The 26,550-nt window shown below is 46.6% G+C and overlaps 1 protein-coding gene and 1 long non-coding RNA gene across 7 annotated transcripts in view; one reads left to right on the top strand and one right to left on the bottom strand.

The window, feature by feature from the left end:
• Tanc1 (tetratricopeptide repeat, ankyrin repeat and coiled-coil containing 1) overlaps positions 1-26,550 on the bottom strand; it is a 233,790-nt gene that overhangs the window by 81,652 nt on the left and 125,588 nt on the right. For all 6 annotated transcript variants that reach the window (XM_063283615.1, XM_006234204.4, XM_017591681.3 and 3 more), the window contains 1 exon segment: positions 3,446-3,550. In XM_063283615.1, coding sequence (XP_063139685.1) covers positions 3,446-3,550 — 105 coding nt within the window.
• LOC134486097 (uncharacterized) lies at positions 17,058-18,566 on the top strand. Its single transcript, XR_010064798.1, has 2 exons — positions 17,058-17,189; positions 18,212-18,566. It is a non-coding gene; the product is annotated as an uncharacterized LOC134486097 (long non-coding RNA).

Genomic DNA, 26,550 nt, shown 5'->3' with positions numbered 1-26,550 from the left:
TGTGTTTCAAACGTATTCCAAAATATTAAAAAATACAGTACATCTTTCCTAACAGATGTTTACAGGCTTGTGTAAACTTTAATAATAAAAAAAAGTTCTTTGCTTATCAAAAACAGGTCATCTGGTTGAACCTATTTCCCAGACGGATAACTTAATAAACAAAATATACATGCACATGGGTCTTACTGTCTTGTGACTTAAATTCCAAACAGTGGGGGTTGGGGATTTAGCTCAGTGGCCCTGGGTTCGGTCCCCAGCTCCGGAAAAAAAGAAAAAAAAAATTCCAAACAGTGGGGCAGGGGGGACAAGAATTAATCGAGTTGTGTGGCCATTAAAACAAAACAAGGGGGCTGGAGAGATGGCTCAACAGTTAAGAGCACTGACTGCTCTTCCAGAGGTCCTGAGTTCAATTCCCAGCAACCACATGGTGGCTCACAACCATCTGTAATGAGATCCGATGCCCTCCTCTGGTGTGTCTGAGGACAGCTACAGTGCACTCATATATAATAAATAAATAAATCTTTAAAAAGAAAAAAAAAAAAAAACAACAACAAGGCGGTCCAGGAGAGTGTGGCTCAAACACATGGAATAAATTGACACAAGTGTATGTGAAATTTCAAGGCATCTCAGGAGGAGCCAAGCGCCATGAACTGTCATGTCACTACAACAGCAGCCCAGGGGGTCACAGGAAGCATGGGAGGAGAGGAGGTCGAACCTTCCAGTGGAACTTGAGTGGCGATGCTGATATTACACTCTGGAAATTAGAGTTTACCCATCATGCCACTGTACGTGCTCAGCTTACGATTCAAACCTTAGTGGGTTCCACTCAGCATAACCGCCTGCTTTAGGTTCATTTACGCTTTGATATGGCTGTCTTAACTCACTCCGCTGAAACCTGAAAGATTCCACGACTGTTACAAATCACACCGCCCTCTGCTACTTGTCAAGTTCAATTTCGCTAGGCGACTGCCTCGCCATAAGCCAACAGAGTAACTCCTGGGGCTCGGGCCGCACGGTGGCTATCTCTACACATGATTATGCACCCAGAAACAGAGCCATACCCCTATCCCACGCCCACAGAAAGGAGAACACCCTGTTTCTTAAAATCAGCCAAGTGTAAATGTCTCGGGGCTCGCATCTGCGACATATGTGTGTGGTGATTTGGGTCCTGACGGGGTCTGGGGGAAGCTGAATCAGACAGCTGGGATCTTAGGAATGAGCACACGTGCAAGGTTTGGCCACTCTAGCAAGACCAATGGCTGCTCTCAAGTTTAGCTTGGCTCATAGTCAAGTGCACACACACCTCCTACTGCCAGGAAAGGCGTCCAAATCTGCCTCCAGCCAGAGGAGAAAAGTTGACAATGAGAATCATTTGTAACCACTTTTCTTAGTCCAATAAAAATTCTAAGTCTGTCTCCTCGTCTCACATCAGAAGAATCCAACCTAGAACCCCATGAATCTTCCCAATGGTATCCATGTCTAAAACAGTCAAAACTCCGGGACTTTAACCAAGCCAGGACTGTGGTCAGTTGGAGATTCTGGTTTGGGGTGACAGAATTAGTCTGAATTAAGCAGAGAGAGAACTTGGAAATATGATGACTAGTACTCATGTTTGAAGAATATTTTTGTTTTCCCTTCAACACATAGAAGAAAAAGGGGGGGTGTGTCTCTATATGTTATAGCCTCTGTTAGGTCCAAAGTGCGCCCCCCCCCCCAAATGGCAGTGCTGTGACAAGTCCTAAACAGAAGGACTTTGGCCAGGTAAAGGATTTTTATTAGGTAACAGAAACAGGAAGCTCCCTTAATTTACCCCAAAGGGGCAAGGGCATCTAGTTGTCACTCAATTGAATAGCCAGTATCAGCTCAAAGACACCACCCTGTTGACCGTCATAGAAATCTGTTCGCTTCTCTGCCACTGACCCTTCTCTCTGTGCCTCCCCAACCGCCAGAGATAGTCCTGGTTTGATCCCCAATAAACCTTCCTTTCTATCCATGGAGTGGTCAGTTCAGTGGTGTCCCCGTACCCTCACCGATAGCCATCTGACCTAAGTGGTCACTACCAATGAACCCTCCACCTTCAACACACACAGCCACTTCTTTGTCCCCCTAGTCACGAATCTTCAATGTGAGCTCCTTCTACTCCACAAATGGTACCCGGACCCAAAGAACAGGGTAGCCTCCTCGTGTCAGAAGCCTGCGGCAGCACTTAGTGTCTGTCTAGTGCGTTCTGGACCATCTCCCTTTGACCCATTCCAGCTTCTGCCTTTCAGTTCATTTTCAGGTATATACACTCAGCATCATGCACTCTACTGCCTGGCCATACCCTACTCCCTCCTGTGTCTCCCCAAACACAGAATACAAACAGTGGCTACAACAAAAGAGGAAGGGATTCTCCTCTTCACCACGAGGGAGGTAGAAGAGGACCAGCCATAGGCATTCCACAGTGGAAATCTGGCTGAGTGTTCTTTCCATGGGTGAGCATCTTTAATGTTAGGACTTATTAGAAGCTTGTGTTCACACAGAAGACAGAACGAGCTTCTTCAGGCTAAGAGTTTTACTCTCATATTTGTGCAGAGAAACGCACTACGAGTTTAGGACATCCTGTGGACAAACCAAATCCCAGACAAGAACAAATGAGTGAATTCTTGGGTCGATTAAAAATAAGCAAACTAGCCAGGTGGTGGTGGTGGTGCACACCTTTGATCCAAGCACTTGGGAGGCAGAGGTAGGCGGATCTCTAGGAGTTCAAAGCCAGCCTGGTCTACAGAATGAATTCCAGAAAAGCCAAAGCTGTACAGAGAAGCCCTGTCTCCACGAACAACAAAAGCAAACTATTAATGTATCTATTAAACACTACAAGCATAAACATATGGTGTTCTTACACTTTAACTTAGAAGTGACTTTATGGCAAAAAGAAAGAGGCTTCAATCAGTTCGGATTTTCTTTTCTTTGTCCCTAATCCAATCCCCCCTAAAGAAAATCACAGATGTTTAACTTCTAAAAAGCTTTCCAAAGTCACCATGTGCTCTTAAGTGAGTTTGTCTAGTGCAAGTCTCAGATTCTCAGCCAAAGCCTGCTCTTAAATATTCTGGAAGGGTAATGTGTTTATATAAAACAAAAACAAATAAAAACAAAGTCAACCGGCTGGCTTTGCTTGTGTCCCAAACCCAGGAAGGTCACAATTCAGAGGATAAAAGACCCAAACCTTAAACAATGCAAATACACCCAACTCAACTATTCCTGCCACTTGTATACAATTTCAAGAATTCACATTAGCTAAACGAATCTGTCAACCGCCCAAAGGGGGAAAAATCCTCCCAAATATATTTGGTTCAGTGAAGCATTCTTTCAAGATACTCTCAGGTTTCCTTCAGAAATGGAGAGTGCTACTTACTATGCACAGTCTTAGGGAAAGAGACAGACATCATGGAAAAGGTACTCTTACCAGTCTCGATGGGCTCTGCGGGCTTGGACCCTTCTCTGAAGGGAATCATAACTGGATCTCCTGGTACCCTGGGGCTTTCCACATACTTGGGCTTCCTGACGGGACCTGCAGAGGGAAAGATCTGAGTGTAGCTAATTTTTTCCAGGTGCAGACAGAGCTTCAGAACATACAACAACGTGTGCCCTTACCAGGACCCAAACACGCCTAAAGGCTGGCCCTTCCCTCCCTCAAATACACAGGCTGTCCGTTCAGAGCAGACACGAGAATGTCCAGTCTGGTCTGCCAAAGGAGAGCATGGTGAGCTCTGTTTGGAGACTGTAAACTCTGACGGAAACCAAAGACACTCTCCTCCGTTGCAGTTTCCCCAGCCGTCTTTACTGTGTGCGGAATCAGTGCTTTTGACGTGTTCAGACCTACGCAGCGGTTAGGGCTGCTGTGCTACTGAGATGCCATTTTCCTCTCCCTGGGATACAGATCTCCAAGCCAGGAGTTGTGAGTTACAAACAGCTGGCCTCTGTATCTCGAGGAGCTGAGCAGCCATGGAACGCAGGCCTCTTATCAGGCTGAGGACGCATGGCTGCTTTCTTGGAAGCTGAAGCAGCTGCCGCCCTCAAGTGGGTGTGGCCAGCAGTCCAGCACAGACCTGGGAACTGGGAAAACCGAGAGTCTTATTCCCCTCCCCCAACCGAAACTTATCAGAAAAATCTGGCATTTTTTGTTTCGTTTTTTTGAGTCAGGCAGGCCTCACTGACATCCGTCCTTCTACCTCAGCCTCTGGAGTGATTACAGGTATGTACCACCTCATACTTAGGATAATTTGTAATTCGATGTTTTTCCCCCTCCAGTGAAAGCTCTTAAGGAGACTGAAAGGGAACTCCCATTCTCCCCCCCCCCCCCGCGCAAACCCCCACCTGTCATCCCCCCCAACCCCTCCCTGCTGCTGGGGACAAAGATGCAGTCACTCTGGAAAACAGCTAAGCAGTTGTTCAAAAAGTTCAACAGAGTCACCATGCGGTCCCTCGGTTCTACACACATGTATGTCCACACAGAAACTAGGAGGCGTGTTTGCAGCAGTGTGATTGCTGTAACCAAAGGCCCATCAACTGACAAAGCAGAATACACTGGAATATTAGGAACGGAGGGGGGACATGAATGAACTCTATGTTAAGCCACACAAAAGAGGCCGGTCACAGAAAGCCACATCCTACATAATTCCTCTCAACGTGTAACTTCCAGTGTAGGTGAGCCTACAGAGACAAAAGGTTTGAATGGTTGCCAGGGCTAAAGAAATGCCAGCTAGTAGGGTAATGAGTGAGGAAGTGCTTTCAAGGGTAACAAGATGTTCTAATATTAGACTTCAGCAATCGTTCATAACACGTTTATGTAAATGTGCTAAAAAAAAATGACAGTTCTGTACATACCCGGATGGGTGAATTGCTTGGTGTGTGAACCAGACCTACAGAGTGACTTGAAAAGCAAAAACAATGCTTATTTGCACCATCTAAATATCACCTTCCGTTTGGTCGGGAATCACCTGTCTGACCTTGGGGCGCTTGCACAAGGTCACAGAGAAAGGGTGGTGGACACGGCTCCGGGTGAGCTACAATGCTTGTCCTCTGATCAGCCTAGGCCAGTGCCCTGACCAGGCCACTGCTCCCGCTTCATCCTCACAGTGAAAGGGCGATACAGATAGACAGAACAACCTACTGTCTGTAGGACTCATAAATCTGAAAGAGCTAGCTCGAAATATGGCTTACGGTGAGAGATGCTGCCATCTAAAGGTTTACTTTTAAAGCATCTATACGCCTAGAAAAATAATCCAAGCCCAGCCAGTGGTAATACACTGCATCTGAAACAGGCTGTGTTATCAAAGGAGCTTCCTTTTAGAAAAGGATGCCATTCCAAACTTTAGAACGCATGACTACAAATGACGCACGAAGTATTTAAGTACACGGTTGTTTTAAAAAAGTTATCTAACTCTGTCAGAAGACATTTCTGAATTTTAGTATAATGGTTAAAGAAACGGGAAACCATGTTCACAGTCTAAGTGGGGCCGATGCCAGGCTATCTAATGCGCACATATACATCCGCACTCAGGATGCCTAAGAGGGAGCACAAAAAGGCTAAAGCATTTGACCGGAAGAACAGAAACTGCAAGGTGGCTAGAACAGGACAAAGAAACAGATATGGGTGCGGGAGAGCTGAAAACTACAGTCTTTGGGTTGTCCCCAGCTCCCTACAACAGCAACTCGGAGCTTTGCTATCTTGTCTCTCACAGTTAAGGGACAAAGTCTTCAATGACAACTGTCAGAGGATGTGTAGCCGTTACAGCTTCAGCCTTACCCACTGCTCCAGATACCCCGCCCCCTCACCCAAACTCATCAAAGCCGAATAACAGCAAATCCAGGGATCTAGTTCAGGGCTTCAAAGAACTTACCCAATATCCCCTCAAAAGCACCCTCTCTTAACAGCTCCATGCTTTCTTAACGTGTGGATCACTTCCCAGGCATAGAAAGTGGTTGCTGTGAAAGGTGGGCACAAGGAGCCTTCTATCACTCAGAGCTTTCAGAAGCCACACCCATCTGTTTACACCACACCCATCCGCAATGGATCCTGGCCTGAAACCACGATCCAGTCATCTCAGCTCAACTGCTGGAGATGCAAAGCCAGGACAGCAGGTTTAAGGCCAACCTGGACTACAGAGGAACTTCCTGGACAGCCTGGGTAACTAACTTAATGAGGCTACCTGAAAACACAAGGTAAAACGAGCTCAATGACACACTTACTAGGAGAGCACTCACGTATCACACGCACAGCCTAGGGTCAATCCCTCCTTCGAAGCCTTGCTTACAAGTTCATGCTTGCCCATCCGGAGGAACTGAGATGTTAAAAGATTTGGGCACATCTAGGTTCAATTACTGTACCCCTCCTTTCTCATCTGCCCCTTATTACGATCTCAGTCTGCCCCCCGGGGTTAGGAGACAATGGGGGGGTCAAAATCCATGAGGACACAGACCAGACCAATGTGGTTCCCAGGTGAAAACAATCATGCTGGATATGAAAGGACATCTAGAATACAGTGGAGCAAATAAAACCTTTATCGCCCACTGGTTGCCCAAGCTAAGCACACATCTATGCCATTCGACCTGGGGAGAACTAGTAACCTTGGGAGAAAGGCACAGGGCTCGCCACTTTTTAGGTCAGGAAACTGAGGTTCAGGTTGAACCCAGCGATTTGCTCTGAGCGCTGCGGAACTCACACAGCTGCCTGCACAGTTCTGAAACCCAGGATTGAGCCTCCATTAGGGATTCTAGACTGAGCGGGAGCAGGGGATTCAGAGCAGGGAGCGAAGCCTTTATTCATTCCCCCGTGTCCCTGGTGTCCCCTAACTTTTACTAGCCGCAGAAATATTAAAGCATATATAAACAACTGTTCTCCAGCATGACCCTTTTATTTAAATTGCTTTCCACGAACAGCCGAACCTCCGATGCTGTAAAACAAGATACATTTATAGGCAGAGAGGTTTTACTCTTGCCCCAATTGATCGTTAGAGAATTCCTGCATGCTTTCTGTCAAGCAAAGCAAATGAAGGCTCGTTTGCCCTCTCTCCCTCTGAAACACAGTAAAGGGATTAAACAGCCGAGGAAAGGAAAGGAGACAGCTACAGGTGAGAACTTTCTGAGGTAGGGAAGAGAATTCACGGAGCAGACGATGAAGCAGAACAGAAAAGCTAAGGGGGTCACAGAGCCTCAGAGCCACAGACCAGTCAGAGACTGGGGCCAAGGAGGCCAACCCAGCAGGGAGGAAAAGAGTTAGGCCTTTTCCTGAGCGAGGACTATTTCCTTCCCTGATCCTGGCAGCTGAATTTATTTCTAGGAAGGATGAATTCAAAGCCCCCTGAGAAGTGTAGTGTTAAAATGAAAAAACTGGGATTAAAAAAAAAATAAAAAGGTACGTGCACACTAATGGGCCAAAGAGATTCACAATTACTAATACAGAATTACTCAGCTGTGGTAATAGGGACAGACACCGAGGACACTAAGGCAGGATGTAGACAGGGCACACAGCTAGCAGACCCCGACCATCGCATTGTAGCACAGACTGAATGTTCATCAGTAGTACCTCAGCCCACAGTCATATATACATAAGGATACGGGTGGGGGGCAGATGGATTCTGTCAGCTAAAGACCCTGCCCCACAAGTCACCTGACTGAAACAGTATCATAAAAAGGACTAAGGAACTGGGTAATACAGGGAAGAAGACCCCCGAGAGAAAGCAAGGGTGTACTGTGACAAGGATTACTGCCCAGCACGTATCGACACCCAGCTTCGGTTTAACACAAACACTAGCCATCCCTCAAGTACTGACTAACGCCAAACAGCTTTCCTCCTTACACAAACCAAGGCGGGAAGACCACAAGGCAGGTGCCCGAAGAGCACGGCGCTAATGCACTATCTCTGTTTTAAGGCAAGAGCTCCAAGAAACAAGAATGTCGGTTCTGAGTGTGAGCTAATGTGTTTCCTTGGCCTGATGCCTCTTCCTGGTCACTCCCGAGTGGTTGTCTCCGAAGGCCACATCAAGAAACTCTCCACCTTCAGTTGGACGGTTGTCCCCGGGTGGTCTTGCTACAGTGTGGTCTGAGGTATCGACAGGATCTCAGACCATGCTTGCTTCAGTAACTAAAGGGAGACCCATAAAGACCACCAATGACTTCCCGAGTCCTGTAGGCTAATGGGCATCTGATGTCTATGTCTCAGCCTGTCCAGATTAAGAAGCTTAAAGTAAGAGTGTTTCCTTTGTTGTTTTGTTTGATTATTAAAAAACAAAAAACAAAAAACAAATCAGGGTCACAGTTGGCCCATGCTAGCCATATGTAGACCAAACTGCCATATAGTAGAATATACAATTTACCCAGGCTGATTTTCAGCACAATCCTCCTGCCTCCATCTGTTTGGTTTTTTTTAAAAGATTTATTTATTATATATAAGTACACTGTACCTGACTTTAGACACACCTGAAGAGGATATCAGATCCCATTACAGATGGTTGTGAGCCACCATGTGGTTGCTGGGATTTGAACTCAGGACCTCTGGAAGAGCAGTCAGTGCTCTTAACCACTGAGCCATCTCTCCAGCCCCTGCCTCCACCTGTTAAGGGCTAGGATCACAGATATCCACATTATATATAATTAATGGGCTTTTCTTGACCATAAATTAAACTTATTCCATATGGGTTTTATTTATTTATTTTGGCTTTTCAAGACAGGGTTCCTCTGCGTAGGGCTGCTGTTCTGGAACTGACTTTATACTCCAGGCTAGCTCAGAGATCAGCCTGCCTCTGCCTCCCGAGTGCTGGGATTAAAGGCCTATGCTACCACTGTCCCTCCTGCCACCTAACTTTAAATCTCTTTCCCTATCCCAATCTGCTTTCCTCAGCTCTCTACGTGCTAAAGAAAGGTCTCTGAAGATGATAAAGGACCCTTAGAATCCAAGGAAACAAAGAGAACTGTGCCAAGCAGAAGATACAGTCATAAAGTTTCAGGCACCACGTGGTCAGAGCACAGTAGATGCTCTCAGCTGCTTCAATGACAGAGAAGGGCCTGGAAGACATTGGTAAAGCCACCCCAGTTGCTCCATTCTGCAAACGGAAGGCTCAGCCTCGTCCCCACTCAGTATTCGGTCTTTGTGTGCACACACATTCCCCATGGGCCGGCTTTCCTACTCTTTTGGACATTTTCATCACATTGCTATTCTGCTGCTTAGACCCTGCCATATAAGGAGTGTTTCTAAAGGAGGGCAGTAGAAATAAAGAAAGCTGGGCTTTATCTCCAGGCTGTTAAACACAATTACACAATTCTCTCTCTCTCTCTCTCTCTCTCTCTGTGTGTGTGTGTGTGTGTGTGTGTGTGTGTGTGTCTGTGTGTCTGTGTACAAAATAACTGGGATGAGGAATACCTGAGGCTACCCACTGCATGGCCATAAAGGACCCACCATTTTTATCTGGGCTCAGTTTTCACCCTATGTTGGAAGATGTGCACAGGATAAGAAAAACAGGCTAAGGACTCTCTTGATGGGATGATGTCACTACGCAGGTGAAGGCGGGTACAAGATAGAACAAGGCCTGTCGTTGGACGAGGAGGAAGGATGGGCGAGAGAAAAGTTTTAGAGAGGAGGAGGAGGCTGGAGCAAGAGAGGAGAGAGAAGCAGCCAAGAGAACATGGAAGCGAATGTTAAGATTTCTCTCTGTACATTTACAGGTTGTTATGAATATTCTTCTTTTTTCTTTTTTTTTTTTTTTCCGGAGCTGGGGACCGAACCCAGGGCCTTGCGCTCGCTAGGCACGCACTCTACCGCTGAGCTAAATCCCCAACCCCAATGAATATTCTTAAGGGATGGATGTGTACAGGATTTTGTGTGTCTAGATGGGCAAACTATATGTTACCTAGGTGGGCAATTATTAATTGGATCAGAGGTTATTGGTTTGTGTGTGCTTTCATGTGGTGATTGAATTGGAGAGAGTACGTGGTGGCAAGATACTGGACCACCACGGAATTGGGACATGTATGTCTGGCATGGTGGCAGCCTGCCTTGTGAACCATATGTGTAGAGAGATTGTTGCCAGGCTCAGAGAGTAGCCATCGGGCAGTGTGATATGGGTTGGAGCTAAGTGGGTGAGACGCTTTATTGACTGAGATGAAGGTATCTAACAGATGTCTTGGGGCACTACGATGCCGGACCTAGTGTGGGATAAAAGACAACATTATTTTAATTTTACAGCAACAGGTGAGTGCTCTTTATTTCTAGAGCAAACGTTGTTCAGCAGCAAATTCAAATGGCAAACCATAGTCTCAGTCTTCTCTCAGTCTTGAGAGATTTTTGGTTTCAGTTTTTTAAAGACTGGTTCAGGACAGGGGTGGAGATGGCTCAGGGGGCAGGGCACTTGTTGCAGGCAAGCATGACAGTCTGCGTTCTGATCCCAACACTCATTAATAAAAATAGGTATGACCATGAGTATGTATCTGTAACCACAGCACCGTGGGGAACTGTGGCTCCCTAATGAATAAAGATTTCAGGGGACCAATCACTGGGCGAGGAGTAGGCGGGACTTCCAGGTCGGAGGTTGGGAGAGAGGAGGAGAAAAGGACTTGGGGTTTTTTTGGACTGAGAGAGATTGTGGGGTACAAGACGTAAAGAACTAGAGGGCCCCAGTTAGATGGCGGGTCCACTAGGATCCACCACCGTTAGATCTAATTTAGTATGGCTTACCAATTAGGATGTTAGTTGCGCCCATCGATTGAGTTACCTATTGATTCTAAAGGTTTGTGTGATGTTTTCCTTCACGCAACGACTCAACTGAGTTCCAGAGAAAGGTACGGTGGCAAGGCACTCCAGCCAGTCACAGAATTTGATGCGTGGAGCTGGCAGAGTAGCGATGAGGGGGCGGAGTCACTGTAGGAAATGCTTGCAGGTGGGGGGTGGAGTCACTGTAGGGAATGCTTGCAGGTGAGTGGGTGGGGTTACTGTAAGAAATGCTTGCAGGTGGGGGGCGGAGTCACTGTAGGGAATGTTTACAGTGAGGGGGCGGAGTTACTGTAGGGAATGCTTAAGAGGTTGAAGGTCTTGTCCTCCCACAGATATTGACTCCAACAAGATAAGGGTCTTGGTGGGTTTTTTTTTTTTAATGCATTTTACTTGTTAAGAAGTAATACCTTATCAGAAAAAAATTAGATTTGCAAATACTTCCTCAAACTTTCATCTAGTACATCTATCCTAACCTTCTGTCAGACAGGAGACTTGAAGTGAAGAGGCAGATGAGGAGCAGGTGTCTCGCCCACCCCTCCTCCTGTGGGAAGCTGCTCCACTCCTCCTCCCTGGCTGGAAAGCATCTGAGCACAGCAATCCTGTGCCTCACTCTCAGTCCCCAGTGGTAAGGTAGGGAGTAGTCCATCCTCCTTGGCTTTACGTCTGATGTGCACATATGCACAGGTACTCTACCACCTCTCAGCACATACAGGAGCCTTCATATCCTACACCACAAAGAAGTGGCCACGCCAAAGAAACGCATATATTATTCTTCAACCTCACCCTCAGAATCATCTGCATCGCATTCTGCCATATCTACCTCAGCTCTGGGCACTGACATCCAGTGGACTGGAAAGGACCTGAGGGATGCAGACTCCGGTCACGTTTAGATAGAAGCGTCTATGAAGAACTGTTAAGGTACAGTTATATTAGAAAGAAGATGAATTATAGTTTGTTTGTTTTTTTAAACAGCCTGAGACCTGGGGATGTATCTCAATTGGCAAAGTGCCTGGCTAGGATTCATAAAGTCCCGAGTTCAATTCCCAGGCACCACATAAAATGACATGCAGTGGCCCAAGCCTGTCATCCTAGCACCTCCAAGGTAGAAGGAGGCTGAACAGTTCAGGGTCATCCTTAGCTACACAGGAAGCTCAAGGTTTGTCTGGGCTACATAAAAATCCTGCTTCGAAACTGTAACGACTGTGTCGGCAATATCAGTTAATAAAGCCCTCTCAGCTGAGCTGGATACAGAGACCATTGAAGACCTCCTAGGGCAATCACAAACCACCTAAGCCTCTCTCAGACAGTGTGCAGACCTTGTAGAACAGCTAACGCCTTCGACCAAGAACAATACAGCTCCCATTCCACTGGTGAAACTACCAAATGTTTGAGCGCTTTCAAAAATGGCTGATGTTGTCATATGAAATATATCACACATATCATATGATCCCGCCAATTCCACTCCCAAGTCCCTTAAGTCCTGCCCCAAGGGAAAGGAAATATACGCTTATACAAAAGTCAGCGTGTGCACATGGTCAGAACAACTTCACTTATAATCATCCCAAACTGGATGCTGCCCAAGTGTCTTCCAACTGGCAAACGGACAGGCCGTCACACGCGTGCAGTGGACTACTTGTGAAACAGGCAGTCAAAGTTTATTGATACCCACTATGACATGCCCGAGTCCTAAGTGCACCCAGCCAAGAAGCTGGACTCAAAAGGCTGTGCACTGGATGACTCTGCAAAACCCATGCTGAAAAGGCGAGATTCTGGGTTTGGAGAAAGACTATGGGTTTCCAGGGCTTCGGGGTACAGCTGACCGTAACGGAACAGAATGAATACACTGGGCTGAAGAACCAGTCTCCGTCTTCACTGTGGTGGTATTTACCCAATTTCAACACATTTGTTGAAGCCAAGGATCTATGCTGAGAGATACCCCTATTTCCTCTTCTCTCTTTCCTTTGGCAAGGGATGTGGGCATGTCCGCAGAGTAACTTAAGCAAAGTTTTCATGAGGCCTTCAGTAAGTGTGAGATAAGATAAGACATGTCCGAAATCAAGCCACTAGATTTCTAGAGGCCTGCAGAGATTCAGGGTTAGGATAAGACCCCTGAAATGAGGGACCATCTGGAATTATCCAGACAGGTCCCAAATACACGCATCCTGTATGAGAAAGGGGGAAATAAGACAGTCACAGAGAAAGGTTATAAGGTAAAGACAGAAGTAGAGAGTGGGGCCATGTAGCCAAAAACATCTAGAACCATTGGAAGCTACAGAAGGTTAGAGTTCTCCCAGACAAGGCCTCTAAGGAAGGCAGCCTGCGGGCTCAGAGATAGGCATCTGAAGCTTAAACCACCAAATGGAGATAACATTGCCACTGTAGCCCCAGGGAACACCCACCTTCAATACCAATCTGGGAGCACCGCTTTGCCCAACTCCTCCCAGCCCCTCCCCCATGAGGGACAACTTCCTGTGACCACGGTACCGGTGGGTAATGTGGACTGTTAAAAAAAAGGGCAAGGGCGGTAAGTATCTTGTTTCAACTGTTATGTGTTTGACCGCTCCGTACTCGAAGCCAACTTTAATCCTAACATAATAACACACCTCTTTTTGGCCCTAATCTCACCTTTCCGGGGGTGTGCTTATCAGCTGCACTACAACCTAAGCAGAGTTTAGAACTAAATGAAAAGCTCAAATAAACTCAAAGAAGCAACATGATCCTGTTACATTTAAGAACCAGCTTGGCACTTCTGTCAGAATGCGAGAGTATATCTAGTAGAGAATTACTACTCTTAAAAAAAAAAGTATAGTAAAAGGAATGGCTGAGTGACCTTCTGGTCCTACCTGAACTGTGTGAGTCTCAGCCTCAAATGAAAATCATGTTAAATATGATTTTAGATTAATTAATAAACACAAGGCTCAAAAAAAAAACGAATTTAAATGCTTTGGAAACTATACTCTATTTTTTTTTTTTCGGAGCTGGGGACTGAACCCAGGGCCTTGTGCTTGCTAAGCAAGCACTCTACCACTGAGCCAAATCCCCAACCCCAAAACTATACTCTAAATTGTAACTAGAACACACTGAAAAGCAGTGTAAGATTCATTTTAGAGATTAAAGGCTGTCTTAAAATAGCCTCTCCACCTGGTAAGGTCAAGCCTCCTTTCAAAGTACTAGTGGAAGGAAAGGGACTCTTGAACTCCAAGTCCCTCCTTGTCCTCCAGTTCCGACCCAGGTGGCAAGGCTACCCATAATGCATCACTGCCCATGTCCTTGAAAGTACAAGGCAGCTCAGTGCTGTGCTATTGTTGGCTGTGTGTTGAGGAAGCACTCTGGGCTCAGCCACGGTCTAAACCTCATGCTTACTACCATTCCCTGCAGTGACCCAGACCACTGAAACCCCCTCGGCAGTAGGGGCTGACTCGATCAGTGTTCTGGGTTCAAGACAACAGAAAGAAGGAGTTCTATGCTGAACACACCACAGTCCAGGTGCCTGTGGGACTTTTATTAGTGAAAGCTGCTACAATGTATCTGATCGTTCTACTAAAGCTGAGTGAGATTACCGGGGTGAGAATGCCTGGCCTGACATCTATGCTTTCAAGAAGGTATGCATATGTGTATGCACAGGGTATCCATGTCTGTGCTCATGCAGAGGCCAGGGGAGAGCACTGGGTCCCTCAGAGTTGGGGCTGGAGTTAACAGGCACTTGTCAGACAAGAGTACGGGAATCCAAACTCATGTCCTTGTGACTGAGCAGAAACCACTGTTAATCCCTGGGCCAATGTCTACCCCCAGGGTGCTTTCTTTTCTCTTTAGAACTATAGCTGATCTATCTTTTATCTAAACTTGGTAATAATATAATATATACCAAAGTAGTGGCCTCTCTCTGAAGAACAAAACTACCTTTCTTCTTAAAACTTGCTGCTAGAAAAGTTCAGGGTTACAGAATTTAGAAGGAATTGTCCCTGGAACACCCAGTATTTACCACAAGGTGGCGCTGCTCCGATGCCAGTTTCACAGGAAAGCCCTGAGGCGTGCTGGGACAGGTTTCTTCACCATCCGAGGCAAGAAATGACTGCCATCCTATGCAGTATGATGCTTTTAAGGTTTTAGGCAATACATATGTGCTTAGCAGTACACTAAGGAGTTCGATCTCGGAGGCAACAACCTCCTGTCCCTGGCCTAACGGAACAGATCCTGAACAGCGCATCCACATAGGCAGGTCCCAGTTTCACAGAGAGGCCACCAGGCATCAAAGTGGTGCAAAGGCCTGAGCACTCCTAGTTACACAAGGGGAATTCTGAAAGTCTGTGCACACTTAAATCAATCCTGGAATAAATGAATGGGGAAAGAGGCAACTCTCAGGGTACGGAATACTCGCCATCGATTTACACAGGTACTCCACTCTCAGAAGTGACAAGCCTGTGGGCTTTGCAGTGACCATGTGGTGGGTGGAAAGAGGAAGGGAAGAAGACAGGGCAAGTTCTGTGGAGAAAGTGAACAGGCACAACCTTGGCTGGATGACTCGGATCAACACCAACTGAGGTAAACTATCCTGCGGGTGCCAACCTTCGAATCTGGGAGGATGAAAAAGCCACCCCAAACTCCTAAGTCCTGGCCAATGGTGAGGAAAACGTCAGACACGTTCCAATAAGCAGGCCCCCTACAAAACATCATTACCCAAATCACCAGGGTCATCGAAACAAAGACTGTCTGAGAAACTGTCACAGTCAAGAATATATGGAGATGCCTTCAATCCCAGCAGAGGCAGGCTGATGTCTGAGTTTGAAGCTAGCCTGGTCTACTGAGTTCCAGGATAGCCCAGACTATAGAAAGAAATCCTGTCTCAGAAAACAAAACAAAACGAAAAACAATCTATGGAGACATGCTATGTGAATGTGAAGAGAACTAGAGATGGGGAAAACAACCCACAAGCACGGACTTTTGTAGGTATCACATTGGTTCACTGATTATAACAAATGTATCACACAACGTCCTGTGTTCATGACAGACTGACCATAAGACATGTGGAACTTCTTTGTACTGTTCTTTCGATGGCTCTGTAAATCTAAGAATACTCCAAAATAAATGTTTATGGGAAAGTAAAGCCAAAGCTCACCCAAGGCTCAAACAGTAAACAGCAGACGCTGTCATATACAGAAGCGCCTATTCGAGTGGCCATACGTGTGGCCTTGTTGTCCCACCCCCCTTAGAGGACACAGGAGAAGCAGAAAAGCTCAGCTTCACTGCTGGTCACAGAAAGGACAATGGCAGCAGTGTGAGCCTCTATGTCTTCTATGCCAACCAGAGCTCGAGAATGACCAGGTCTAAGGCCAATGCCCTCGCTGGGTGCCAAGCCCATGAGGTAGGATGAGCCAAGCTTCGAAAATCAGAGAATTCAAGTCCTAGCCAATTACTGGCTGGGTGTGGAACCGCCAGGAAAACTATCGCCTAACCTCCCAGGGCTCTCCACGAACTGTTGACGGGGTTGGTACTTCCGTCTAGGATGAAAAATGTGTGCACTGAGTCTAGCACTGAATAAATTCTAACTCTCCCTTCCTAAGCCGTAAAAGTCGGGGAAAGCCACAGTCTGGGGCTGAATGAGACCACCGAGTACTTCGGCAAGTGTGTGGCCAGACTACAACTGTGACCATCTATCCACATATTATCCATGGCTGTCTTGTGTCACGATAGCCCAATCCAGTGGTGGTAACAGAGATCACAGTTGCCTAATGTAGTTCCTGTCTGGGAGGGCAGAAGTTTCCAACTCTGGTCAATTGCTGTATTTCCAAATGCTAACGGATACTTTTCATTCCTTAAATCATACTTGACCTTCAACACCCTGAACTACCCTCTTCCTCAAGGTCAGAGACCTGAGTGTCGGATCTGTCTTCTGACTCCCTTGTGTTTTGCACAAACAGGACTAAGTCAAAATAGTACACACCGTAGTAAATCACACCTGAGCTATGCCTGGCTTCCAATAGAAATACCGTCCCTTAGACTTAGAGCCTAAGGGCCAATTAGTGCCTTGGAGTTCCTATTTTTAAAAATGTAGAAGTCCTGCCCACCTTAGAAATATCATAAAAACTGTATTTGGGGTGGCAGGGAATGTAAAGGTACAAGGAACAACATTTTTTCCCCAAATCAAAATTCACCCCCCCCCAAAAAATCAAACAAACAAACTCAAGCTCTAGCAGATCTGGCTCTGACAAGACACAGATCCCTAATTTCTGACCTCCCAACGGCTATGCCAGCATGGTGTGTGATATCACAATGTCCCCACCCCCAGCACTGTCCATATTCTACCCCCTCAAGTTCTCATGTGCAAATATGTCACCATAAGCCAGCGTTCCTTTCTCCTACCATTTTCTCAGACCGACCACTGCCTCACTGCGTTCGCCTGTCACTGCGGAGAATGAAGCCACTGCACTTCATCCCGACCACTGTAAGAGTCCCAACCCGTTTTAAGGCCCAGCTGGCAAGCAGAAAACAGACACTGCTCTAAACCTCAAACCTCTTTCATCCCTCCGAACAAAAACACTCAAAGGACATTACTGACAAAAACAAAGTAACAAAAAACTTAAATCCTTCCTGGCTCCATGGCTGGGCTGCAACTGCTTCCACCTTCCCAGATAACATTCCTTGCCCCCCCCCCCCATTCTCAGACTCCACCCATCTTGGCCCTGACTCTCTTTTTCACGGGCCTTCTGGACATCAATGGGGGGAGGGGTGGAGGCTGTTCCATGGTCAACTAATGAATGCCTCTTAGGAGCTCCTGTTTGTGGACTTCATCTATTAAGGACCCTTTCCAGCATCACACTGGGATGTCCAAGATTTCAATCAAGGGATTCTCTTTTTCTGTCGAGCCCTGCTAATTAAGGTCAAAGTCAGACATGACTGGGAAGCCGTGAGCTCAGGGCAACATGTGTACTCCCTGTACCAGCAGGGCTTCTCCTTCTCTGACTTTGTCTGAAGAGCCTGAAACCCCTATACCCTGCGGAATGTCTCATTGCCTTGGTGAGATTATAGGTCCAGCCTCCTTTCTCCTGACAAGAACCCATTCAGCGAGCACCTGGGATTCTTCAGATGCCTCCCCGATTAACAAGGCATCTCCGTACCTTACCCTTTAGTAAATAACATGTACCCATCCTAGAAATCCCCACTACCTTCCCCCAAACTTCCCCTTGATTTACCCCGATAAAGTTGATCTGTCTTCCTGAAGCTGGTCCTGGAACATTTTCATTTCAGTTTTTACTCACTCTGTCTGGAACCCTGCTCATGGATTCTGTCCCCTTTGTCCTTGTGGGCTGGTAGCCAACGACCCCAGCGAGAAGGGAGGCCCACGTTTTTCCACGTGGTCAGCACTCCATAGACTCTTCTGCGTCTCTGCCATCACCAGTCTCTTAGTCAACTGGACATTCCTTAGAGCCGAGTGTTTACTTCCCTCTCTGTCTCCCTCATCCCTAGCCCAGAATGCACACAGCTAACATTCAGAAAACCCACATGAAACAGATGTTTATGGAAGCTTGTGAAGCCACTGAGTGAAAGACAGACTCAAGGAACTCAGAGGACCTCTGAGGCCACTGGGAAAAATAAACATTGCCACCAGACAGCCACCTCCACAGTGTCCACTTATGATGCAAGGGATCCTGGCTGGGACAGCCTAACAAGTCCAGGAAGGCTGGAGCAGAAAGAGACCTTTGAGCACCTCATATAAAAGACACAGCAACTAAGAACCTCTGGGGTAAAAGAAAAAAATGGGATGTCACCCATGGAAATAAAGATGCAAAACCACAAATAAAAGTGTAGGTCTCTTAAGAAATCTGCTAGACGCTTCTTCCTTTCTTCAGAGCAAATCCGTGGGATGCCTTATTGTTCGCTTTCCGTCTATGTCAGGGAATCTGAGGGCCGCCGATCTAACTGATCGTCACAGTTTTCAGGGGACAAGTAAGACTCTGTTTTCCCTTCTTCAATAGTAAATCACTTGGTACACCACTTGTGTACTTGTGTTAGTACACTGCAAACTGTAAAACAAAGAATCAGAGACGAGAGAGATGACTCAGCAGTTAAGAAGGCTTGCTGCTTTCCTAAGACAGGAGCTCAGGTCCCAGCTCCCATTTCAGGCAATTCAGGGGAGTCTGTGACTCCAGCTCCAGGACAGCCAATGCCCTCTGCTGGTCTCTTCAGGTACCTGCTGTAGTATGTATGTATGTATGTATGTATGTATGTATGTATGTATGTATGTATGTTATATATGTATGTTATATATGTGTGTATATGCATGAGTGTGTGCATGCAAATGCACATGAACTCATCTTTTCTAAATTTAACAAGAGAGTATATTGTAAAACCCAAAGAGAGTAAATGTCAGTCCTCGGGGATTGGACTGGCTTCCTGGATTTGACACACCCACATCACATCCCCTGTCAGGATCTTCTAGGGCTCAGGTAGACACCAGAGGCAACCTTTCGACCTGTTGCTCCCGCAGTGCAGCTCACACGTCTCCACGCCCGCTCACTCGTGTTATCATGGTTCATCTTTATCGCTCTCAATCAAAGTGGCCACGGGACCAGGAATAAACAAGTGTAAGGCACCACACTGGGGACAACACATGCTACTGGGAATGAAAACCAATCCAGTATCAGGCAAGACCCTTTCTACAGAAGCTATGGATGGCTCAACTGGCTCCCAAAGCCACGGCCAGAATGTTTAAACACAAATCCAACCATGAACAGGCTCACCAACATTCGCAAACCAAAATCTAAGTCAGCAGTTTGGTTAAGAAGGCCCTGCGTAAATTCCAACAGCACTCTCTTCCTGGTCAGAGATATAAAGTTCAATGTTTTGTTTGTTTTTTTTTTTTAAACAGCATCTGAGAGGCCAACAACATTTCTGCTTTTTTCCAGCATGTTCTGGGAGACAGCTCTTTATAAACAGGGAAGGGAGGAGTGTATATGACAGATGATTAGCCGTCATTTCTACATGGAGGTCAGACTAGTAACTTGCAAAGACATAGCATTGCCAAGACAAGGCCTTGGAAACTGAACCCAAGTCTGTCTTCCTGGACGATATAAATTTTCCTGCGTAGAAATTTTCCATTCAAGCAGTAAAAGTGGGGATAGTGTGCAACAGTTCATATTCACCGGATACACACTGGGCATACTCAAATTTCCCAGCTACCTTTTAAAAAGTCCACTTGTAGGGGTTGGGGATTTAGCTCAGTGGTAGAGCGCTTGCCTAGCAAGCGCAAGGCCCTGGGTTCGGTCCCCAGCTCTGAGGGGGGAAAAAAAGTCCACTTGTTCCAAGCATCTTTTGCATGCACACACTCAAGGGTATATGTGGATGCATAAATATTCATCTGACTTTCAGAGTGTTTAAATCTGGCTCTAATAAAACCTGTTATCACTAATTATATATATACATATATATACACACACACACATATACACATGTAGATGTATACATATGACATATATATGTGTATACACATACACACACACACACACACACACACACACACATATATCAGCAAAATGTTTTCAGGAAAAGAAATCCCTAAATTCCTATTGCGTTTTTACTAAAGAGCTTGGAGTTGACAGTCACCTTCTGATTGGCACAAAGCGGAGATTCCCAGCATGCAACTGTTTTATCCAGAGTCCTCAAGAAACACCGTCCTGCCCAAAATAGCAGTGTCACTAGAGCTTGTTGTACTGTCAAACAACACCCTCCAGTATTATGGTGGAGTCATAACTAGGGCACAATGACCTCATCTGCAGCCTACTGCACCTTCTCCATAAAGAAAAAGAGAACATGCAGCCAACGGTGGTGGTCTCGTTTGCTGGTCCCACAGCCAGGCTCCGCCCCCACATGTCCTGAACACGACGACGGAATTCTGGTGTACAAGGTACATACTTCTGCTACACTGTACAAACCCTCAGTCCATCTGGCATGCACCCATGTACACATCAATCTGTTTCAATGACAGAAAAAAATAACAGCCAGAGACTGTTCTTGAGTGACTGGCTTCCATGAGCAGAAGAGCGATAAACCAGCCGACATGATGGCTTCCACTCCAGTACGGACCTGATCACTTGGCTGCCTTTGGGAACACCACTGTGACTTTCTCTTGTGCACGGCTCCAAATGCTGGGCAACCGGGCAACCTGTCTTGACTGCACGACAGGACCACTCCCTCCCATTGCTTACTGAGCAAGGATGGATCACTGCGTTGTGTGCGGTTACCACTGCCTTCTGGAGCCCTGGCCTCTCAGTGTCTGAGAACAGACGGGGGCTGTCATGCATTCCAGAGCAACGCTAGGTACTCCTGCCTTACCGACATTTCCACTTTCTGCCGAGCCCCATCGCACTATTCCGCCTCTTCACCCCAATCACCAGTTCCGAAGCTGGCTTCCTTCACCAGGCAATCACAACACACAGAGTATTATTCACGTCATACGAGTCCCATGCAAGGCCAGAGGCCAAGAGCGACCCCAGTGGCTGGGGTGGAGATAGAGCCTGATCTGGCTGCGCAAGGCTGTTCTAGTGTCCTTGTCACAGAAACAAAGCTTCACAGGAGGCAAAGCCAGCCGCACGTGGAGATGACACACGCTTGCCAGAAGACAGATCTAAGGGTGGGCGTCTGGCTGAGGATGAAGGCTCTGGAAGGCCGACCCTGTGGGAATTCAGTGTTGGTGGCTGAGCCTCGAAGGAAGATGGAGGTGAACGCTATACGGGATGGCTCCCAAGGACACGGCAGCCACCATGCCTATGTGCCAGTCTCTAAGTCGGATGTGGCTTGTCCTGTGGTCTAGTCAGCTCAGGCTGCTATAACAGAACCGCAGAACACCAAGTAGCTTTAACGACTCGCTTTATATAGTCTGGAGAGTAGAAAATCCAAGGTGAGGAACTGACTAGAAACTCTTGGTCTTCTCATGGTGTCCTCACACGGCCGGGGCATAGCCAGTTTTAGTCTGTTTCCCTCCTCATATAAGAACGCCTAACACTACCATGGTCTCTCTGTTCTCTCCAGCCCATCTACACTTAACTTCCTCCCCAAAGCCCACTCCCTAAGGGCAGGTCATTGAAGCTTAACAGTTCAGCATGAGAATTTAAGGAAACGCATTTGAGATCATTCCTGTATGAAGGGCACTAGATCTCCATCTCCAGGATGAGGAAACACCTCCAGCCTGCCCCAGCACACCATGCCGTGAGGCCCCAAGTCCGGCCTGTCTATCACTACAGCAACTGCAGGCAGACCTCGCCAGTGAGGCCTTTCCCCTCTCAGGAAGGAGGAACGCTCTACCCAGACCAGGGCTTTTGAGGGGAATGTGTCCTCTAGGCCATTTCAAGGTGACATGTTTGCCAGCACTCAGCATCTGTGATCAGCAAGGAAGGAGGTAACAAGAAAATCAAATTTCCTCAGAGAAGCAGTTCCTGAAGAAAGGGTGCCAGGCGTGGCCCTGCCAACTACTCTGGCTGAGTTACCTACTCTCAGCCAGGCTTACTGGGTGTGGTGTTCGCTGTCCTAGACAATGAAGGTTATGGGGCTGGGTACGGAGCTCGGGGGACAGAGCATCTGCCTAACGTGTTTGAGGTCCTGGCTTCCATGTTCAGCACAAAAGAAGAGGAAAGAAGAAAACCTTAGTGGGACTGGCGGTAAAGCTTAGTGGCCGTGTTTGCCTGCTGTGCATAACAGGACCTGGCCTGACCGAGGTGAGGATGCGAACACAAACTGTGTCTGTATTAAGCCCCAATGACCTGCCCTGAGGAAATAGGTTGGAGAGAGAATTAAACAAAGGTGGGCCTGGCTGGGCAGTGGGGGTGCACACCTTTAATCCCAGCCCTCAGAAGGTAGAGGTAGGAGGATCTCTATGAGTTCGAGGTCAGCCTGGTCTTCGGAATGAGTTCCAGAGAAACCCTATCTTTAAAAAAAAACAAACAATAGGTGGGCTTGTGAGAGCAGAGACCCTGTGGCAATATTATGTGTCCTTATGTGACTAGGCAATGAGACTAGAGCTGGTTTTGTAATTGCCATGTGAGGAGACCATGAGTCTCCATGGTCTATTTCCTTTTTTTTTTTTTTAAATCATTCTGTTACCTTCGTTTCCCAGTTCCCAGCTTTGCACGTCTTTGCCTACTCCGCCTTCAACACAGCCAGCCATTCCGACCCCCTACCAACACTCACATTTCACAACAAATTTGAGGATTCGAGCCAGAGCACCAGCCTTGTCTGTCTGCTCCTACCTTACACTAACACTCATTAATGTCAGAGACGGATATCACAGCTTCCACTAGCCTCTGATTTCTGGGTTTCACTGTGAATCAGCAATTATCAAAAAAGATCCCCACCGTCCCCGCCCCCACCTATTTTCTTTGAGGCAAAGCATTCATTTCTGAGCATGGCTCTGGGCCTATTCCAGCCACCATCTGACACAGCCACGGGGTGCAGCTGACACTGCTATACGTGTGCCTGGCTAGAACCTCCAGCTGTCATTAACTGCAGGCAGGAGGCAGGAAACAGGCAGCAAAACCTTGAAAAGCCCAGGAAAAGGATAGTATGAGCAGGGCAAGGGAACCCAGGGGCTGCCAACAGGCCCACACTAGAGTACACGCCCTTTCGCTCACCACCTACCAAACAGCCCAGCCTGGGGGAGGCTGGACCATAACTGTGCAGTGTGTGGTCTGGATAGATATGGCAAAAAGGTATGTTCACAGCTTTATGAATGCAACGTACCACTGCTTCTAAATTGCTTCTGTATCCAGAAGCAGATTGGTATTTTCAACCAATCACACGGAGCTGGTAACCATAGAATACCGAAATTCTCCTCATCACCAACATAAAGAAATGACTGGATCCTGTTTTCAGGGCTCCTGGGTGGGGGCGGGGACAACACAAAGGACAGGAACTCCTGTCCGGGAGGAACACACGCACTGTGAGAGAAGTGATGGCTGGGACTTGGCAGAAGGAAACATGGCACATAGTGTTTGGTGCAGTCAGAGGCTACGCCTCCCAGAGAGGCAAGGGAAGGCTAAACTAGGAAAGGTGCCTGGAGTGAGATCAAACTGTACCTGAGTTCTCTCCGAGAAATTCTGACCTAGGGCATACATAAAAAGAACGAGAAGAGCTGAGTGGGGTGTGTGGGTGTGGTGTGTGTGTGTGTGTGTGTGTGTGTGTGTGTGTGTGTATGAGAGAGAGAGAGAGACAGACAGACAGACAGACAGTCAACCACAGACCAATCAAGGAAGAAATAGTCCTCTCAATAAACAGTTCAGAGGCAAGTGGTGTCCACCTGTGAAATAATTTAGTCCACATTTCACACCGTACATAGGTTAACCCAAAATGGACCATCAGTCTAAACATTAGGAGGTAGAAACAACAGACAGACAGACAGACAGACAGAAATCTCTCTCTCAGGAGAAAGAGAGCATAAAGCTAGATTAGGTCACAATGACATCACAAGGCTCAAGGCACATTAGATGGGCAATATAAAAGCTTTTCTTTGGAAACAAAACTGTCAAGGCAGTGGAAAAACAAGTCACAGAATGGAAGAATGTTTGCAAATCATATTTGATAAATAATTTACATTCGGGATCTTAAAAACGCAATAAAATGTAAGACACAAGTTTTTACGAACTAGGATGATGAACTAAAAGATGAAGAGGGTTGGGGAGGCTGTAGGGAAACTAAAGGTCCACTCCACAGATGGGAACATCAAGTAATGCCGTCCCTGAAAAAGGGACTCAGCAATACAGTAAACGTTAATACGGAGCTACGGTTAAGACCCGCCGGTGCTAGGACTACACGAATAGGCAACAAAAAAATAAAAACACATATGCACATCAAAATTAAAATACGAAGATGTCCACAGTGGCAGTATTCAAAATAGCCCAAAGTAGAAACAACCAATTGTCCATGATGGACAAGCAACGTGTGATAAGTAAATATTGCATGATTTTACGAACTGAATCTGTAGACTTATACCACGAAGCATGCTCCAAAACCAGTCACTGAAGACCCCATCTTGTTACAATGCTAATCGTCTGAAGTGCCCACAATGGGTAACCTAGACACAGAAAGAGGAGTGGAAGGTGCCCAGGGCTTGGGAGCGGGGAAGGGAAGGGAATGTAGAATGGTCAGTAATGAAGTTAAGTTTGTTTGGGTGTTCTTAGGTGAAGTAAAAAAGTATTCTAAAATTAGACCATAAGCAATGGTTGAATCTTGTGAAAATGTCATGAAAAGACTGCACTAGAAACTTTAAATAGTAGAATTATGTGGCATGCAATTATGTTTCAATAAACCTGTTTTTTTTAATGCAACAGGATGAATTACAATGGAAAACTGTATCAATTTAACTTTAGAAAATTAGAAACTTCTGTGAGTCATAAAACCCTGTAACTTAATTAAGTAGAAAAATGGACCAAAAAGTTTTATATAACATTCATGACTGACAGCTCTAGCTGGTAGACAGGAATGTTCTTCCACTCCTCGTTACCAAGCACTGCCCCTTACTTGCCCAGGGTTAGGGAAAGCAGGCAAATATGTGAGGCTGTTTTGTGCACCATGGAAGAGAGGGGGGAGACGGGGCAATGGTGGCGGCAATCCCACGGAAGGGCTAAGGCAAAACAGAGAGTTGGAGGCCAGCCTGGGCTCCATAGGAGACCCTGATGAAAACAAACAATAGACAAAGGCAAGAGTAATGGTTAGGAGGGACAGAGGACTAGACATTACAGACATAGACACAGACACAGACACAGACACAGACACAGACACAGACACAGACACAGACACAGACACAGACACAGAGACACACACACTTTTTAAGGTCTCAGTATTGCCTGGCTGGCCTTAAGCAGTCCTTTTGTCTCAGCCTCCTAGGTAGCTGAAACCACTAATGGGTGTCACTGTGCCTGGCAATGTTATACACTTCGTGTATTAATAATTCTTTGTCAACTATCATCTCTAATATTGGAGGCTAACGACACATGCACACACGCATGCTCCCTTATTAAAAAGTACTTACATGCAGTAATCATATATTCTTAATCAGTGGCAACTTGCTATATCTGAGCACTAGTCTGGAATCTAAGGAAACAAAGCTCGGGCCATTCCTCATATGCCTTAAATCCTAAGACAAGCAGAGAACTTGGTGCGCTGGTACTGTGGATATCCCTAGAGCAATTTCTGGGTGTCCCCAGAAAGCTAGGACTTACAGACAGAGAAGTAAGTGGACTCAGGCCCTCAAAATCAAAATGGAACACACACTGGCTGTGTGTGTGAGCACACATTTGCAGAGTAACAGAAAATGCATATGTTACAGTCACACCTAGTCTAGGTAAAGGACAGCTGTCTGCCTACTCCTTGGAGAAGGCTACCATACAACAACTTCCAGGAAGAAACAAGCACTGATCTAAGTCACCACAGCAGAGGGACCTGTCCCTGCTGAAGGCTGGATCCTAGTTGTTATAGTCTGAGGCACTCGAGTTGTTTCTGCAAGGTGAAGAAGGACTGTGTGTCCCCTGCCATACCGTCCATCTTCAGAAGCAGCCAGCCTCAGAAATGCAACTTACCACCTTCGGCCTGGGCTCTCCTCCATTCGTGAAACCAGAACATTCACACTCGCATTCACAGCTCATGCGACCGCAGTGTGCGGGCAGATTGTACTACTGACAGATCGGTAACTTGTACAAATTTCAGGCGTTCCATAATGACTGTGGGATCTTTCCTTTCCTTCAGAGAATTCTGAACCAGAAGCTGTTCTAAGAGCCCTCCCAAGTCAACAGTCTTAGAAGCCTCCATGATCTTAGAGG

The sequence above is a fragment of the Rattus norvegicus genome, chromosome 3 (assembly GCF_036323735.1).
Source record: "Rattus norvegicus strain BN/NHsdMcwi chromosome 3, GRCr8, whole genome shotgun sequence".
NCBI classification, from domain to species: Eukaryota; Metazoa; Chordata; class Mammalia; order Rodentia; family Muridae; genus Rattus; species Rattus norvegicus.
This window is presented reverse-complemented; position numbering and strand designations above follow the sequence as displayed.